At 44.1% G+C, this 20,613-nt stretch overlaps 1 protein-coding gene across 4 annotated transcripts in view; it reads right to left on the bottom strand.

The window, feature by feature from the left end:
- LOC121288094 (probable helicase with zinc finger domain) overlaps positions 1-20,613 on the bottom strand; it is a 471,833-nt gene that overhangs the window by 129,646 nt on the left and 321,574 nt on the right. For all 4 annotated transcript variants that reach the window (XM_041206411.1, XM_041206410.1, XM_041206412.1 and 1 more), the window contains one exon: positions 1,513-1,696. In XM_041206411.1, coding sequence (XP_041062345.1) covers positions 1,513-1,696 — 184 coding nt within the window. The remainder of the gene's footprint in view (positions 1-1,512; positions 1,697-20,613) is intronic.

Raw genomic sequence — 20,613 nt, forward strand, 5'->3', positions numbered from 1 at the left:
ACTGGTTGTAACAATTTGCCCAACCATTTGGCCAATTCATGCTGTGCAGAACCGGTCATAGATAAATGTGTCTTCGATGGAATGACACCTAACCTCCTACCCCTTACATATTTCCATTATGTGGATGATACATTTGCTATATTTAAATCTGTAGCTGTATGTATTAATTTCCTTGCATGTCTTAATGGGCTTCATCCTGCACTCAAATTCACCTTTGAGTGGAGCAGACAAATTAACTCTCTTTCCTTGAAGTACTAGTTGAGAAATCTGCCAGGGGGTTCTCTACCACAGTCTACCACAAGCTTATTTTCACTGGTCAATACACGCATTGGGATTTTTACAGTTCCAAGCACTGTAAAATTCGTCTAATCGGCAACCTCGTAAATAGGGCCCAAGCCATTTGCTCATTATGCAAGCTTGATGCTGAAATAGGGCACATCAAAGGCATCCTGCGGGATAATGGCTACCTTGATCAGGTCACTTTGTGCTGTATATCATGTAAACTAATGAACAGCCCTAAGGCTGTCACTTTCAGCCCTGAGGAATGCCTTGTCTACCTCAGATTACCGTGAAAGATCAAGGTATCTCAAACATTTGAGCAACAGGTGAAGCTAGCTGTTTCATGCTGCTATTTATTATGCAGTAGCAACACAAGAGGTATTTGCCAATAACAGGATGCTGCTGTCAAATCAAAAAGACATTCTGCCTATCGCACAAATGAGTAATGTGGTATATGAATTTCAGTGCCAGTGTGATGCTAGGTATGTAGGCTGTACATTCCAAAGACTGGCAAATCGTATCAAACAGCATGTCCCTTCTGCTGTTTGCAATGGGCAAGGTACAGACCGTACCCAACAGCCTGTGCTTGCATAGCTCAAAACACAGTGTATAACATTAAATGCGATTTTGTGGCTGGACAACATTTGCTAAATAATCCTCAGTGTACTAAAAATTACACTGACAACCAATTTAATATTGTCAGTTGGGCTCACAGGGTGGCACATTTGCATGGACTGGAAGCTACATATATTAATACACTAGGCCCTGTTCTTTGCAGACAGAAAGAACGTATACACACATTGCGTCTGTTTGAGTTAAACAAATTAAGTAATAGCCATTCACTGGTTCATTCCTCAGGAATGCCTTTACCAATCAGAGTCAAGTTGTCTGGTTTAAATTTCAAACAATTCTTGGCAGTTAACTATCAGTCACTGTTAACTGGTGCATTCTCCATGGAATGCCACTACCAATCAAAATCCACTTGCCAACCAATCAGCAGTCTCTTCTCATACTGTAAAAAGTTGTTGCTTCCCCTGACATTGATATTCTTGCAAAATGTCTTTTTTCAGCAATACTCAAGTTCCACTACAGAATGTTAATCCATGTTTATATACCTAGTATTCAATTCTGGCCACATGCTCTACATTGATGCCTATTCTGAATTTTTGAAAATTGAATCCAAACATTGTACCCCACAGATGGATTAAATTTTATGGACAATAAATAACTCACCAGATTTTGCATGTTCCAGATCCCTGTCAATGTGTGACTGATGTGGCGAAGTCCCAAGGTTATAAGGACCAGGTGAAAGCCTTCCTTGAGTCTGTAACAACTTGAAATTATATGCCATGGCAGCCTGACGAGCCACAAGCCTTGGGTCTAATGCGAATCTGTTCTGGTATCCCAACCAGGTCACCTAAATAGAGTTTCAACAAACATAAGTAAATCAGCTCTTCTTGTCTTTACAAAATGCTTTATATTGCATCTTTGTCAAGGACTCGGATTTATCAAACGTTTTCTGCATCATAAATGTGAAATAATACAGTACTTAAGCAAATCAATAATCACAAGTAATCTTACAGCCACTTTGCTCAAATAATATGCACTGCAAATTATAAAACACCCTCAATGTGGGAGGCGATGGTGTAGTGGTATTTTTGCTGGACTAGTAGTCCAGAGACCCAGGGTAATGCTCTGGGAACCTGGGTTCAAATCTTGCCATGGCAGATGGTGGGATTTGAATTCAATAAACATATGGAATTAGAAGTCCAATGATGGCCATGAAACCATTGTCGGTTATTGTAAAAACCCATCTGATTCACTAATGCCTTTAAGGTAGGAAATTGTTGTCCTTACCTGGTCTGGTCTACATGTGGTTCTAGACCCACAGCAATGTGGTTGACTCTGAAATGCAAGTCACTCTATTGTAACAAACCACTACAAAGACACAAAAAAGGAATGAAACCAGACAGACCACCCAGCATCGGAAATGGCAATCGCAGCCCAATCCTCTTTACTAACATCTGGGGGCTAGTGCTGTCTCACATACTAGTCAAGCCTGACATAGTCATCCTCACGGAATCATACCTTACAGATAATGACCCAGACGCACCACCTGTCCCACCGGCAAAGGTGGCGGCAACAGTGGTATACAGTCAGGAAGGAGTTGCCCTGGGAATCCTCACCATTGACTCCGGACCCATGGAATCAGGCCAAATATGGACAAAGAAACTGCCCTCCTTCCATGTTGAACAGGAAGCACTGAGGGTGGCAAGGACACAGAATGTACTCTGGGTGGGGGAATGACTTCAATACTCATCACCAAGAGTGGCTCGGTACCACCACTACTGACTGAGCTGGCGGAGTCCTAAATGACATAGCTCCTAGGTTGGGTCTGTGACAGATGGTGAGGGGAAAACATACTTGACCTCATCCTCACCAAACTGCCTGCCGTTTATGCATCTGTCCATGACAGTATCAGGAGGAGTGACAGCCGCACAGTCCTTGTGGAGATGACGTCCTGCCTCCCATCGTGTTGTGTGGCACTACCACCATGCTAAATGGGATAGATCTCGAACAGATCTAGCAACTCAAGACTGGGCATCCATGAAGCACTGTGGGGCAGCAGCAGAACTGTACTTGAACACAATGGTTTCATGGCCCGACATATCTCCCACTCTACCATTACCACCAAGCCAGGGGATCAACCCTGGTTCAATGAAGAGTGCAGGAGGGTGCACCAGGCATACCTAAAAATGAGGTGTCAACCTGGTGAAGCTATAAAAAAGGACTACTTGCTTGCCAAACAGCATAAGCAGCAAGTGATAGACAGAGCTATGCGATCCCACAACCAACGGATCAGGTCTAAGCTCTGCAGTCCTGCCACATCCAGTTGTGAATGGTGGTGGACAATTAAACAACTCACTGGGGGAGGAGGCTCCACAAATATCCCCATCCTCAATAATGGAGGAGCCCAGCACAGCAGTGCATACGGTAAGGCATAAGCATTTGCAGCAACCTTCAGCCAGAAGTGCCAAGTAGATGATCCATCTCGGCCTCCTCCTGAGGTCCCCAGCATCACAGATGCCAGTCTTCAGCCAATTCAGTCTACTCCACATGACATCAAGAAATGGCTGCCGGCACTGGATACTGCAAAGGCTATGGGCCCTGACAATATTCTGGCAATAGTAACGAAGACTTGTGCGCCAGAACTTGCCATGCCCCTAGACAAGCTGTTCCAGTATAGCTACAACCCTGGCATCCACCCGGTTATGTGGAAAATTACCCAGGTATGTCCTGTACACAAAAAGCAGGACAAATCCAACCCAGCCAATTACCGCCCCATCAGTCTTCTCTCGATCATCAGTAAAAGAATGGAAGGGATCATCAACAGTGTTATCAAGCGGCACTTGCTTAGCAATAACCTGCTCACTAATGCCCAGTTTGGGTTCCGCCAGGGCCACTCAGCTCCTGACCTCATTACAGCCTTCATTCAAACATGGACAAAAGAGCTGAATTCCTGAGGTGAGGTGAGAGTGACTCCCCTTGACATCAAGGTAGCACTTGACCAAGTGTGGCATCAAGGAGCCCTAGCAAAACTAAAGTCAATGGGGATCAGGGAGAGAATTCTCTGCTGGTTGGAGTCATACCTAGCACTAAGGAAGATGGTTGTGGCTATTGGAGCTCAGTCATCTCAGCTCCAGGACATCACTGCAGGAGTTCCTTAGAGTAATGTCTTAGGCCCAAACATCTTCAGCGGCTTCATCAATGACCTTCCTTCCATCATAAGGTCAGAAGTGGGGATGTTCGCTGATGATTGCACAATGTTCAGCACCATTCACAACTCCTCAGATACTGAAGCAGTCCATGTCCAAATGTAGCAAGACCTGGACAATGTCCAGGCTCGGGCTGACAACCGACAAGTAACATTCACACCACACAAGTGTCAGGCAATGACCATCTCCAACAAGAGAATCCAACCATCGCCCCTTGATGTTCAATGGCATTATCATCACTGATTCTCCCACTTTCAACAGCCTGGGGATTACCATTGACCAGAAACTGAACTGGACTAGCCATATAAATACAGTGGCTACAACAGCAGGTCAAAGGCTAGGAATCGTGGGACGAGTAACTCACCTCCTGACTCCTCAAAGCCTGTCCACCATCTACAAAGCACGAGTCAGGAATGTGATGGAATACTCCCCACTTGCCTGGATGAGTGCAGCTCCTACCACACTGGAGAAGCTGGGCACCGTCCAGGACAAAGCAATCCGCTTGATTGGCCACATCCACAAACATTCATGCCCTCCACCACCGATGCATAGTAGCAGCAGTGTGTACCAGCTACAAGATGCACTGCAGGAATTAACCAAGATTCCTTCCAAACCAACAACCACTACCACCTAGAAGGACAAGAGCAGCAGGTAAATGGGAACACCACCGCGTGGAAGTTCCCCTCCAAGTCACTCACCATCCTGACTTGGAAACATAGCGCCATTCCTTCACTGTCGCTGAGTCAAAATTCTGGAACTGCCTTCCTAACAGCACTGTGGGTGTACCTACACCACATGGACTGCAGCGGTTCAAGAAGGCAGCTCACCACCACCTTCTCAAGGGCAACAAAGGGTGAGCAATAAATGCTGGCCCAGCTAACAAAGCCCGCATCCCGTGAATGAATTTTTTAAACAAATGTTGCGTTTTCTGAGGGATGGTGGTGAAGAGAACAGTTATTTAAAAGGTGCACATCACAACATTCGCATTTTCAAAAAGAAAAAAGAATGCATTAGTAAACATTTATTGTTAATCTGTAAAATTATCTCAATATCTTCAGTAGCTATTTTTGAGATTATATTTGACATTTTCATTACATCCTTCAGCAAAACGAGACTGCTTTCATTTTTTTGTTAAGTGTAAACATGAACGAGTGTAGTAATGAAATTCTACTGAACCTTTTTTTATTTGCCTACTTCATAGCTTTTAGACTGAATTTCAATTTCTGTGCTAAATAAGAAAATTACAATACAAAGCTGACTGCAGTGGCTTGCTGTTCAAAATTAGAATGACAAGCGTCACTGCACGTTAACAGAATTTTAAAGAGAGTCCGAGTGCCAAAGTGCTAAAAATCTAATTGTGTTATTTTACTTTGTGATTATAATGGAATGATAAAACAAAATGACTGATTATTTTAAAGCTACAGGTGCAGTTCGTGTAGACACTATTTGTCAACCATACAACTATTTAATTGCTGAAATCCTACTGCAGTTAAATTTAATCCCAGCCTTTTCATCTTATTTTAATGTAGACTTTGCTGGGACGGGGGTGAGGTAAATGAAATTGGCACTGTCAAAATGATAATATATCGAGATGCACTGATTCAATGAGACTGTTTACAAATTGCCACCAGAATTGTTAAGGGTGAGGAAGCTGGCTCAATGTGGGCTTTGAGCATGTATAGCTAACTACAAGAAAGTCATTTACAATTTAAAGGACATATCAGAACTTTCTCAAATGGTTTTCAAGGTTACAGATACATTTTCCCCAAATCTTTTCCCAAATCCTTCCTATTAACCACAAATCTTGTTCACCACCTTATGCGGTTTGAATCTCAATGCCAATTCTATTCATTTAATCATAAGACACTCCTTAACAGCAGGTACACATTGCATAGTGTATTGCTAAAGTAGAAATGAAGATGCACCAGATGAAAGCACCAACTCATGAAAACTGTTTGAATATGATATAAATGGATAGCTAACATTGAGAATTCAGGGTCGCTAGGAAACAGGCTGCTTTTAAACGCTGAAATATTAATGCACCTGATAAGGCACAATGAGTTTTCGTGGATGGCTGAGCAAAGTCTATAGAGGTACAGACAGGATGACTCTAAGTAATTTGCTTTAGTAATGCACTGTTCACAATGAATGAAAAGCATTTGAACGGAATAGTATGACAGGTACAGCAAGATTTCCATTTCAATTTTTTTAACATCAACATGGAGACAGGCAGTAGACGTGGCGGTGAACAAAAAGAAGCCAGAAGTGCTCTTAAATAGATGATACCCATCCTCATGGTAGAACGTTGTCTCAAGCAGATTATCATGAATGGTAAATCAGGATGTTTTAAAATTTAACCATATTGCCACAAAGGGACAATTGCTTGATGTTAGTGACTGCAATCTGTTTCATTTGATTCAAGTCAAGATTTCAGACCGGCCACTGATTTACAAGGTTAGTTTTAATTTGATGTTAGAATATTGGAGCCAACAATGAGGGAACAGAAAACCATGCTGGGCTTTCTCAAGGTAAATAGAGAGAGACCATTTCCACTGATCTGCCAATCACTGGCTAAAGGGAATAAATTTAAGAGCATCACTTAAAGAGGCTTCTTGCACAGAGGGTTACTCATGCTGTGCATAAACTTTTTCTGAAATCTTTGTATGCCAAAGTATGTACGTGGTGACATTCAACACAATTTTGGCATCATTCCCTTGCTCTGAATCCACAGCCCTGCAAATTTTAGGATATATCCAATTCCCCTTTGGAAGTAACTACTGAATCCACATCACTGCCCATCCAGGCAGATGGTAGACATTGCTGATATGGGGAACATAGCAGGATCGCTCATCTGAAACATTGTTCCATGAGCTGTTGCTGAGGTCCAAGATATTATAATTCAGTGCTCTATTGAGTGGATGAGAGTTGGAGAACTGGAGAGTGGCTAACCTAGTACCCATTTTAAAAAGAGTGGCAGAGGTGGTAGCATAGTGGTATTGTCATTGGACTAGTATTTCAGAAATCCAGGGTAATGTTCTGGGGTGCCAGGTTCAAATCCTATCACGGCAGATGGTGAAATTTGAATTCAATAAAAGTCTGGAATTAAAAGTTTGATGATGACCACAAAACCATTGCCAATTCTCAGAAAACCCATCTGAAATGGGTTCTAATCATCTAATTTTCACTAAGGATATCTGCTGTCCTTACCTGGTCTGGCCTATGTGTGACTCAAGACAGCAATGTGGGTCTTGACTCTTAAATGCCCTCTAAACAAGGGCAATTAGGGATGGGCAATAAATGCTGGCCTAGTCAGTGATGCCCACATCCCATGAATGAATATAAAAAAATCCGGGTAATTAACAATGAGTTAGCAGTCATCACAGGCAAACCAGGTTTCTGAAGATGACCCTAAGACTAAGTGAATGGCAATGCCTTGGTCAAATTTCCACATAATAATGATAACAGCGATAAGGTAGAAAGATAATTCTTCTTCGAAATAGCAGCAGACAATGCAAAAAAAGGATCCTATCTCAACAGCAGCACTTCAGCTAGGTCAGATTTTCATTAAATTATCCTTTGTTCATCTGCTCCATGTTCCGGAAAAGCAGATTGCTCATTTGTGGATAAAACATTAGAGTTACCCTTTAAATACTAGGGACAAGATCAGCATGCATACTGGGAGAAACTGGTGACTCTACCAGCTGAAGATTAGCTTAAAAACCACAAATATTCTCACCCCGACAATCCCACAACCCTCCCACCAGTTTATAAATTCAGTTTTTTGGGGGAAAGCAAGATTATGTGGAAAAAGACTGAACTTACACAGAAACTCCATTTATTAATTAATGGGCAAGTGATAAATAGAGCTGAGATAATACTTGTGTAAATCTGGTAGAATCTTGGCAACAGATTTGTTTTCAAATCAGCATAACTTGTGAGCACCACTGACCCATGTCGTCAATTTTTTTTTGGATAATGGAGCTGCCATTGCAGCAGTAAGTGTTTTACTAGCACAAATGTGTACTTCATTTCAAATAGTTGGATCACTAACACAGATTTTTGTTTGCAATGGCATTTTCAGCCCTACATTTCAAGGATCACAATAGCATTCAAAAATAAATCACTTGTCATCCATACAATAATAAATATTGTGGAATGATCACATACCTGGTAAAATATAAGACTGAATTTCACGGTTGGCACGTGCGCCAAGTCAGCGGGCCTGGAAGCGGACGTATAATCCGCTCCTGGGCGAGATCGCATTTCCAACACGACTTCACGCTGGGTAGCCAATTAAGGGCTGCCCAGCACGAAACGTGTTGGCTCAATGGTCAGAAGGGCCGATTGGAGTAGGAGCCTGTCGGGTGCCAGGTCCAATGACGACCCGGTGGTGGATTTAAAAGTAGCAGAGGCAGCTCCCTGAAAGCTGCCAGGGGACACTTTGAAGCTTTGGAGTTGTTGAATTAAATTTTTTTTTCAGCTGCAATGGCATCTGCATCTGCTGGGCATGCCAGGCAGGAGGGCAAGTCCTGTGAGTACTTGGCTCCCTGGTTCTCAGATGATTGCCTGAGAATCCTCATGGAAGAGGTCAGTGCCAGGCGGGATATCCTCATTCCCAGGGATGGTAAGAGGAGGCCGCCTCACTTGACCAAGAAAGTATGGGCAGAGGTGGCAACCAGGTCACCAGCCATGATGTTGTTTGGCACAAATGGGTATAGTGCCACAAAAGGTTCAACGATCTGCTACACTTGGCAAGGTTGAGTACCGAGTTGGCATGGATCTGTGTAGAGAAGTGTTAATGGTTGGTCATCCAACCATGGTGCTCAGGGGTGTAAGAGTCTGAGTGCCAACCGTCAATGACATCGGCACCGCTCATGGCGTTGAGCTCTGGCTGCTTGGCCTGATTGCTTTGCAGGTTGAGGTCCACGATTCAAATATGCCCTGCAGGGTGTTCCTCAGGCTGAAATGGCGCTTCAGGTAGAGAGTGGACTAATCAGTGCTCCTCTGTCCTTTCAGGAGAAAAGCCATAACAACATGGAGAAGTCAAAGACAGGCAGAGGCCCCCCAAACCTGCTCACATTGACGAGGAATGAGATGGAAGCCTTAGAGATGGAGTGCTAAAACCCAGCTCGTTCCAGCGGTTATGGAGGCAGGGGTCTCTGACAAAAGTAAGAGTGCAGTGCACAGGTGTGAGTGTGTCGGAGTGTGTCAATGTTGTTGTATTGTCCCATCTGTAGTGGAAACCTCAAACCTGAAGTCCCTACTATTCATTGAAAGATGATGGCACCATGATACAGATCCCCATTGTCTCACCAGCCCGCCTAGTGTGCATAGTGTCAGTGTGATGACAAATATTAATGACATGTCATTTTTCTCCCCTAGAATCAGCATCCAGCAAACAATTGTAGGACCCCAATGAGCCACCCTTGACCCCAGAGGACCAGTGCCTGTCAGGCGCACCTGCATCACACCCTCCTACTACACCAGGCACCAGCACAGATACCAGTAGCTTGGTGGGCATTACATTGTTGGCTAAAATTCAGTGAGGGCACTGCACACTCGCAGGAGGAGCAGGCAGAGGCAGAGAGCATCCAGGGCGCTGGCAGTCAGAGGACTGCTGGAGACCAGGACCATGCTAAGTCTGCGACATATGACGAGCCTCTGGAGTCGTCCATTAGGCAGCAAATGCTGGATGTCCAGCGGGATGCATGGGAGAATATGGCAGAGATTCCTGAGGGTTTGTGTGGCATTGGCTCTGTCATGGAGGATTCCATCCAGAGCAAGAATACTGCACTGACCCTCAGCACAGAGGGCACCGCCTCCTCCATTGAGACAGTGGAGACTCTCATGGAGAGACAGCTCCAGGAACAGGATCAGGGGTTCCTGGGGTTGTGTTCAGGCCTGCAAACCCTCGTACAGGCAATGATCTCAGGAGGTCACTGCTAGTGTGAGAGATGGATAAGGCACCTAATATCTCTGTTAGGTGCCCGTCCTTCAATGTGTTAACCCACAAGCTTCGAGTCATCTCTGCGGGCTCCTCTCAGGGTGCTCTGGATGATGGCAGCAGCTCCTCCGTCCCTCTGCCACCGCGAACAGGACAGCACAGTTAGCAGGCTGCCTCTAATGCCAATGTCAGCGAGTGGTGCTGGGGGGGGGCACATCACCAAGACACAGCACTCACAAACGTGAGTTTAAGGCACCATGAGCACAAGAGGGACTGTTCACAGGTAATCTTCTGTTCTGCCATGTTTTGTTAAATTGTTTACTGGTGTGACCATTAGCATTTTATATTGTTATGTTCGTTTCCGTTGAGTGCCAACATTATATAAATTTTGCTTTGTTTTAATGGCCTGAGTATACTTCACTTGTTTTGTAGGTGTAGGGCACACCAGTATCTCATTCTGAACATCAGTGGCTCTAAACTTTATTGCATAGGCACTGTGGACTTTCAAATGGGTCATTTCAAACATTCCGTAAGGAGGTGGCGCCCTGGCATGAAGTGGAAGCAGTGCCTTGGCAGACTAACTGAAGGAGCATTGAATCAAGGCCTTCCTGGTGTCCCTGCCTCCCTTGAGTGCATCAACATGTTTTTCCCCAGGCTCCTCATCTGATCCACCACTGGAGTCATCATCTGTGGCCTGTGGAGCTGCCTCAAGATCCTCTTCCTCCAGTGGGTCCCCTCTTACCAAAGCCAGATTGTGGAGAGCGCAGCATGCAAGGACTATCAGAGACAGATGCTCTAAAGGGTATTGAAGTGCCCCCCTGAACGGTCCAGGCATCTGAATCTCATCTTCAGCAAACCTATGTTCCTCTCTATCACTGCCCTTGTGGAGGCATGACTCCTATTATACCTCTGCGCTGCTTCTGTCCTTGGGTGCCAGAGAGGCGTCATAAGCCACCTTTTCAAAGGATAGCCCTGTCACCCAGCAGCCATCCATCCAGTTGAGCTGCAGCCATGAACAGCCTTGGCATCTGTGAGGTCAGAGAATGTACGCATCATGGGAGCTGCCAGGGTACCTTGCACAGACTTGCAGAATCTGCGTCCTATGGTCACAAACTACCTGGACGTTCATGGAGTGGAAGCCCTTTCTGTTGACGAAGGCACCGGGCTCACCTGCTGGCACCTTGATGGCCACCTGTGTGCAGTCGATAGCACCCCACAATAGCAACGACGTCTTTGGCTCACTCAGCCTGGCTGGCCTCATCCATCTGGAAATGAATAAGCGTCATGACTCAACTGAACAGTGCGTCAGTCACCAGCTTCATGTAACTAGGGATAATTGATTGTGGGGACACGCCACACAGACCCTCCACTGACTGCTGGAAAGAGCCAGAGGCATAGTAGTTGAGGGCCACAGTGACCTTCAGTGCCACTGCATTGGGTGGCCACCCATACAGTTGGAGGTGATCTCTGGCCCAACCATCTGACATATGGAGATCACAGTCTCTCTGGAGAGTCGGAGCCTCCTTTGGCACTGCACCTTTGGTGTGTTGAGATAGCTGCATCGCCACCCGTACACTCTGGCAGCAAGATAGTGGCGTCTTCTGCGGCACCATCTGCCTTGGACTCCCTGCTGGCCCTGCGCCCCCTGTGCCTGCGCCTTTCCTTCCGCAGCTCGCTCCCTTGGATGCTGCCCATGGACACCTGGCTTCCTCTCCCTTCTGCCCTCTCTTCCTCCTCAGAGGAGGTGCACCATTGAAGTAGGCAATCCCCATTACCAGAGAAACAGAAGGCTGTCTGGTTACTGGAAGGGTCCACATGGTATAAGTCCTCCAGGGGCCTTGGAGACATCAATGAGTCCTGAAATGAATGTTAGCAATTCAAAGACTGAAGCTGAAAACAGAAATAAAGCTGTCAAGTTTCATTAAGCAACTAGCAGCACACTATCTCCTAAACTCCTCATTACTCACAATGGCAATGTGACCCTTTTTATCCCACCCTTGGATGAGGTTTGTTAAAAATGGACTTCCTGCTTGCCCACTTTGCCCATGCAATGAGCACGAAATCACACGGGCAATGTAAAATCGTGGACTTCTTAATGGCTTTAATTGGCTCTTTAATTGTTGGCAGCCATTGCTCCAACTCCCACGTGTGCCCGCTGACCTCAATATTGCTTGCCTGTGCAATGACATCAGGACAAACACCCAACGTCATTTCATGCAATTTCACATGCATTTGGGTCGGGCTCGCGCTGGCCCGATCAACATAAAATTCTGGCAATAGCCTTAATCTCATTTCAGCTCCTTAAATACATAGCAATTCAGTTCTGCCCTACAGACACAAACAATCAGGGACAGGCCCCAAAGTAGGGAATCTTGGGGATTGGTCAGATTTTATTCACCATTTGAATGTTATTGACTGATTTCAGCCATGAGTACTAATAAGGATTAGGAAGCTATGATCACTATTGGAAATGATTACAGACAAGTTGAACTGTGATTTCCTACAGTCAGAAGAACCGGTGCCATTTATTACTTGAAGTTACACACAAAGAATGGTCACAAGGACAAGTTGCAGGGGAGGTGCCAGTACTCTTGGAATCATACCCAGAAAGGCCAAGCAACTTTTACAGCGGAATAGTCCCAAAAGCATAGAAAGCTGTATTGTACCTTGGTGGTTGGAGGAGAAAGCGAAATAAAAACCACACTGCTATGCAGATTGGTTTAACACCATTTTATAAAGGCACTATGAAGTTTACACAATTCAAATACAAATAAAGTCTGCTGGAGTCTGAAAGCCAATATAGAAATTGGTTTTATATTTACAGTACCAGGAAAGTGCAAGGCATCTTCAAACCGTCTGAAGAATGACATTTACATTGGCGCAGCTCCAGTACTAGAGATAATTAATAAGTTGGCATTAAACAGACTGCTTAGATGAATAATTAAAGGATTACATTTATGAAGAGGATAAAACAGGGACAATAATTGGTTGTGTTAAATGCACAGACTACCTAAATCATACTGCCAAGAAAGGACCTCGGCAGAAAAGAACAGGGGTAGGATATTTGATGTCGCACAAAATCAAATATTAGGTGAAGAATTTTGCTCCAATCAAAAATAAATTAATCCACACTAATAAAACCAGAAATGAATCAGTTCCAAAGAAGAGTCACATTCCAGCACTTTCTATTTTTATTTCAGATTTCCAGCATCTGCAGTATTTTTCTTTAACCTACAGTAAACCTGCAACATCACAACTTTATTTTATTCGTTCATGGGTCGCTAGCAATGCTAGCATTTGTTGCTCATCCCTAGTTGCCTCTGAGAAGGTGGTGGTGAGCAACCTCCTCGAACCACTGTGGTCAATGTGGCATAGATACATCCACAGTGTTGTTGGGAGTTCCAGGATTGCGACCCAGTGACAATGAAGTACTGACAGGTCATACGACATAGTTCAAAGTCAGGATGATGTGGCCTTGGAAGGGAACTTGCAGGTGGTGGTGTTCCCATGTGTCTGCTGCCCTTGTGCTTCTGGGTGGTAGAGATCTTGGTTTGGAAGGTGCTGTCAAAGGAGGCTTGGCAAGTTGCTACACTGCATCTTGTGGATGGTACACACGATAGCCATTGTGTATCAGTGGTGGAGGGGGTGCCAATCAAGTGTGCTGCTTTGTCCTGAATGGTGTAGAGCTACTTGAATGTTGTTGGAGCTGCACTCATCCAAGCAGGCAGATGATTTTCCACCACACCCCCAACTTGTGCTTTCCAGATGATCCACAGACTTTGGGGAGTTGGGAGATGAGTTACTTGCCACAGAAATTCCAGCCTTTGACCTGTTCTTATAGCCATAGTACTTAATTGGCTGATCAAATTAAGTTTCTGAATTTGGGGTATCAGGATCAATTAATCCTTCATCCCCTTCTTCCAAATTCGGAAATGTTTCGATACGATAACTCTTATTAGTGACAGTGATTATATATTATTCTATATAAGAAAGACTTAACACATGCTAATGTCTGAGCAGCAATATCAAAGCACAACAGCATTACCATTACAATCTGGGTAGAAGCACAATCTCCACATAACTATGCCCCAGTTGTGCCCCAGGTACTACTGCATCAGTGAATGTGACATGTAATACCGCTATAATATCTGTGCTCGGGGAACTGTCTCTAATACTTTCTATACGAAACTAGCCTTTGGAGAATGATTTAACCCAATCATTGTCTTGCTATTGTTTGAACCGCCCAATTACAAAAGATGACATTTATCTGTCTGCCTTCCCAAGCCAGGTCAAATTCTCAAGATCCCTGTTTTCCCACACTCAGACTCCTATCAGCTTGTAAGCAATCCACTGCCAAGCTTGACTAAAGCCCTGGCACTCAGATGCCTTGTCTAGGATTCGAGGTGCTATTACTTTCACTGCTCTCTAGCTGGGCCTCTGGAATTCTGCTAAGGCGTTTATTTTTTAGTTCTCATACAACAGGCTGCCTACTTTCATGCTTGCAAGATTTCTGCTGAACTTTATCTTTTTGCGATTTGGTCCCTTTCCAAACCATCAGGGCCAAAAAACATAATTCCACATCAAGTCACCACAAAACTGTTTTTACCTAAAGTGTATCACAAACGGGAATAAAAATATCACTCACTATAAGTGTAATAATGAAATTACAGAAATGTACAGCAAGTCAAAGCATTTGTTTTCAGTTAGCAAGAAACCCAATGTAGGTATTTCCCAGGATTCATACAATGGTCATTGCCTGGCAGCTCATTGGCATATGAATGTTACTTGCCACAAAGCATCAAAAGACTGAAAGTTGTCCAGATCTTGTTGCATGTTGGCATGAAATGCTTCAGTATCTGAGACAACGCAAATAGTACTGAACACTGTGAGATCATCAGCAAACATCCCTATTTTTGACCTTATGATGGAGGGAAGATCATTAATGAAGCAGCTGAAAATAGTTGAGTCCAAAAATTATAAGGAACTTCTGCAGTTATTTCCTAAGGCTGACATGATTGGCCATCAATAAACACAACCATCTTCCTTCATCTTCCTAACCCTTGATTCCCATTGACTTCAGCTTTTCTGGGGCTCATCGATGCTCATTGGTCACTTTCAACTCAGTATGGAATTCAACTCTTCTATCCATATTTGGACTAAGGCTGTAATGAGGACAGGAGCAGAGCAGTTCTGGCAGAGCAAAAACTGAGCATCAGTAAGTAGGTTCTGATGAGTAAGTGCCACTTGATAGCATTGTCAGCGACATCTTCCATCACTTTGCTGATGATTGAGAGTAACCTGATGGGATGGTAATTGGCCAGCTTGGATTTGTCCTGCTTTAAGGATAGGACAGGCCTGGGCAATTTACCACATTGTCAGCTAGGCGCCAGTGTTGTACTGGAACAGCTTGGCTAGGGGTATGGCTCACTCCAGAGCACGTCTTCTGTGCTACAGCATAATGTTGTCAGGACCCATGGCCTTTGCTCTTTGTTGTATCCAGTGCTTTAAGCCATTTCTTGATATCACATGGAATAAATCAAATTGGCTGAAGACTGGTATCTGATTCTGGGAGGAGGAAGTCAAGATGGATCATCAACCTGGCTAAAGATGGTTGCAAATCCTTCGGCCTTGTCCTTTGCACTGACATGCTAGTTCCCCCCATAACAGAGCATGGGGATATCCGTGGAGCCTCATCTTTTGATGAGCTGTTAAATTGTCCACTACCATTCATGACTTGTGTGGCAGGGTTGCAGAGCTTTGATTTGATCTGTTGTTTTTCAGGTTGCTTTGCACTATCTATTGCATGCTACTTCCACAGCGTTGTAGCTTCATCAGGTTGGCATCTCCATTTTCAGATTTGTCTGGTGCGGCTTCTGGCATGCTCTCTGATTTTCCTCATGGAACCAGAGTTATACTGTGCCTTGATGGTAAATGTCCAGTGAAGAATATTACAGGCCACGAATTTACAGATTGTGGTTGAATACAATTCTGCTGCTGCTGATGGCCCACAGTGCCCCATGGATGCTCAGTTTATTGCTTTAATTCTTTCATGGGTTGAGAGCATCACTGGCAAGGGCAGTATTGGCTGCCAATCTCTAACTGCCCTTTGGAAGGTGCTGATAAGCTACCTTATTGAATTGCTACAGTCCATCTGGTGTAGGTATCCCTAGGGTGTGGTTAGGAAGGCAGTCCCAGGATTTTGACCCAGCAACAGTGAAGGAACAGTGATACAGTTCCAAGTTAAGATGGTGTGGCTTGGAGAGGAACTTGAAGGTGATGGTGTATCTATGTCTGCTACCCTTCCAAGTGGTACAGGTCACAGGTTTAGAAGGTACTGTCAAAAAAAGCTTGGTGAGTTCTGCAGTGCATCTAGTAGATGGTACATACTTCTGCCACTGTGTACCGGCAGTGGAGGGAGTGAACGTTTAAGGTTGTGGATGGGGTGCCAAACAAGTGGGATGCTTTGTCCTTGATGGTGTTGAGCTTCTTGAGTGCTGATGGAGCTGCATTCCTCCAGACAAGTGGAGAGTATCCCATCACATTCCAAACTTGTGCCTTCCTGTAGATGGTGGACACGCGAGTGAGGAAGTGAGATACTTGCCGTAGAATTCCATCCTCTGGCTTGCTCTTGTAGCTACAGTACTAATATATGAACATACAAAATAGGAGCAGAAGCAAGCCACTCGGCTCCTTTAGCCTGCTCTGCCATTCAATAAGATCAGTGCTGATCGGTTTGCGTTTCAAGTTCTATACTCCCACCAGTCCCAATAATCTTTGATTCTCTTGCCTAACAAGAATGTCTAACTCTGCCTTAAAAATATTCGAAATACAGTCTTACCAATGCCCTGTATAACTGAAGCATAACATCTTTACTTAGACGTTCAATTGCTCTCGTAATAAAGCATTGCATTCCATTAGCCTTCTTGATTACATGCTGTACCTGCACGCTAACTTTTTGTAACTCATGTATGAGAACACTAAGATCCCTCTGTACCTCGGAATTCTGCAGTCATCCTCCGTTTAAGTAATACTCTTTTTTTTTATTCTTCCTGCCAAAGTGAACAAATTCATATTTCCCACATTATACAACCACAACTATTGTAATATGACTGTTGCAGTTAAGCATCTGGTCACTGGTAAATCCCAGGATGTTGCTACTGGGGAGATTCAGCCATTGTAATATCAAAGGGAGATGTTTAGATACTCTGTTGTTGGAGATAATCATTGCCTGGCGCTTGTGTGGTGCAAATACTACTTGCCACTTATCAGCCCAAGCCTGTATATCATCTGGGTCTGGCTGCAAATGGACATAGACTGCTTCAGTTTCAGAAGGATCACAAATAGTACTGAATATAGTGCAATCATTAGTGAACATCCACACTTCTGACCTTATGATGGAGGGAAGGTCATTGATAAAGCAGCCAAAAAATGTTAAATGGTTTATTACCTAAACAGAGGCCTAAGACACTACCCTGAGGTACTCCTGGAGTGATGTCTTGGAGCAAAGGTAACTGGACTCCAACAACCACAACTAGGTATGACTCCAACAAATGGAGAGCTTTCCCCCTAATTCCCATTGACTTTAGTTTTGCTAGCTTTGAGGTGTTAGGTCTATTCTGATGTGCAGTAGTGCCACACAACACAGTGGAGGCTATCCTCAGTGTGAAGAAAGTTGTGTGTGGTGGTTAATTTTACCAATACTATTCTAGACAGATGCATCTGCAACAGGTAGATTGGGGAGGGCGATGTCAAGTAGGTTTTTCCTTTTTGTTGGTTCTCTCACCACTTGCCGAAGGCCCAGTATAGCAGTATCCTTCAGGACTGGCCAGCTTGATCAGAGGTGGTTTTACCAAGCTACTCTTGTTGATTGAAATCCCCCATCCAGAGTACATTCTGTGCCTTTGCCACCCTCAGTGCTTCTTTCAAGTGGTGTGGAACATGGAGGCTCACTGATTCATCAGCTGAAGGAGGGCAGTTGGGTGGTAAGCAGCAGGACGTTTCCTTGCCCATGTTTGACCTAATCCATGGGGTCCAAAGTCAATGTTGAGGTCTCCCAGAGGCACTCCCTCATGACTGTATATCACTGTGCCACCATCTCTGGTGGATCTGTTGGGACAGGACATACCCAGGTATGGTAACTGGGGAGTCTGGGAAATTGGCTGTAGGGGTAAGTTTTGATGAGCATGATTGTTACTGTTGAGACAACGCTCCCAATTTTTGCACATTCCCGGATGTTAGCGAGGAGGACTTGGCAGTATTGACTCGGTATGGTGTGACTTTGTTGTTTCTCGTGCCTAAGTCAATGCTGGGTGGTCTGTCTGGTTTTATTCTTTTCAACATTTCTATAGTGGTGTAATACAACTGAGTGGCCTACTAGGCTATTTCAGAGGGCAGTTAAGAGTCAATCACACTGCTGTGGGTCTGGAGTCACATGCAGGCCAGGTTGAGTCAGGACGGTAATTTTCATTCCTTGAAGGGCATCAGTGAACTAGATGGGGTTTTATGACTATCAGGTAGTTTCAGGTTCACTGAAATCTGAGATTAAAAACAGAAAACATTAGAGATGCACAACAGGACCAACAGCATTTGTAGAAAGGTTAATTTTTATTTCTTAACTTATGCTGACAGGCTTATTATGTATTTTCAACATTTTCTGCGTTTCTCTGTCATCTACATTGCAGCCTTGCAGTACAATCCCGAGTATTATTCTACATGCAATCTATATTTAAAAAAGAAATGCAAATCCTACTTTAAAATATTAGATCATTGTCCTTACTTTAGTTTACTTATTGGAACTCTCTGCTGTAATCCCCTTAAAACTTTTCACTTATAATAGAGAATGTTACAGTATGACATGTTTTATTTCCCTGACTGCAGTTGTTTTATTTATGTCACACTCCATTATTGTGTGCAGAGCGAAGCCATTCCACTGTGTTGTTAGCCTGCGGCTGTGTTCTAATAAACTGCTTTCATTGCATTCAACTATGTCCAGTGCTCCATTTGATAAGATGTTGGTCCAACAGTGTCACAAGATTCAAGCAGTGAACCTATGACCTCAGAACCAAGAGTAACAACAGACAAATGTACTGCACAATGAGTGCAAAAGAACAGACAGACATGCTATGTAGGCAAAACAATCACATCCCAGATAAAAGCACAGAATAACATTACTTCATAAAGTGCAAAGGCATGTAGCCCGGGGTAGATCAGGAATCGATTGCAGGTAAAAGGTTAAGAACACGAGAAGGTTCAGAAATGTACCACAAGTATGGGTCATATCTGCATTAACACAGGACTGCAGCATAAAGTGGCAGACCATTGAAGCATGAAGGAAAGTGACCCCTGTGAAAAATTCATGGAGTATTTTACTTTTAACTGACACCAAACAGCTGTCAAAAAATTACTGTCCCCCTTTGCATTGACAGAATGAACATTAATCCAGCATAGCACTGTGTGCCTACACACAAACACACATATATAAATATAGACAGGGGTATGTATATATTTTACACACAATCACAAATGGCAGACACGAATCCAGGATGGTATGCTGCCACCCTGGTACCAGGGTCTAGGACATCACCGTGTTACTGTTGAGCACTCTAAGGGTTTGTCGGGGGGTGGGGGGAGGTGGGTTGTGGGGGGTGGAAGGTTAACAGCCAGTGGCATGATCCACGCCATATACCAACAAAATAGATACAAAAAGCAATGATGCCAGTTAGCAAATTTTAGGGAGCTAGGAAAGAAACTGATACATGGCTACAGAAAATTCAGGACTGAGAATTAAGCATTGCAGGGTACAACACATTTACAAAGAAAAGAGAGGGAAATGGGGAAGGTGGAGTAGCTGTTGTAATTCAGGATAACAATTACTGTAGAAAAAAGGGACACAGCAACCAACAAGACAAAAATAACTCAAGTCGTGGTCCACCTGGACAATGTACTAATAACTGGATTCATAGAAATGGAATACTTGGCTTATTTGGAGGAAATCCTGAAATGATTTATGGGTGATTGTGGTCACAAATTCTCTGGAGGCATCATCTAATTCCAGTTGCTGATATGTGTGACTCAAATCAAGCTTTGTATATGCTGTCTCTCCTGCTAGTTTGGCATGGAGGTATTCAATCTTGGGAATAGGGTACCTGCCAGTTTGGCTGCTTTGTTGACCGTTAGTTTATAGTCCCTACAGATCCAGATGGTCTGATCTGGTTTTAAGACAGGGAATATAGGTGCTGCCCACCCTGAGAGCTGAACCACTTTTATGACACCCAGCCTCTCTAGCTGGTTCAACTCAGTGTCAACCTTCTCTCTCAGGGCAGATGGCACTGGTCTCGCTTTCAAGAAGCGAGAAGTTGCTTCTGAGTCCACGTAAATGTTGGCCTGTAGGCCTTTGATTTTCCCCAATTCATCCCGGAAGATGGTGTCATACTTTTTTTAAGCAGCTCTGGCAGTCCTCCTACTTGCAACTGGAAGATTTCGGACCAGTTTAATTTAATCTTTTTCAATTAATCACGACCTAGACGGCTTGGTCCTTCACCTTCTACCACCATCACTGGTAATTGTTCTGTTTGGTTTTTATAATAACAGGTACACCGATAATATCCTTTAATT

The sequence above is a fragment of the Carcharodon carcharias genome, chromosome 15, assembly GCF_017639515.1.
Source record: "Carcharodon carcharias isolate sCarCar2 chromosome 15, sCarCar2.pri, whole genome shotgun sequence".
Lineage (NCBI taxonomy): Eukaryota > Metazoa > Chordata > Chondrichthyes > Lamniformes > Lamnidae > Carcharodon > Carcharodon carcharias.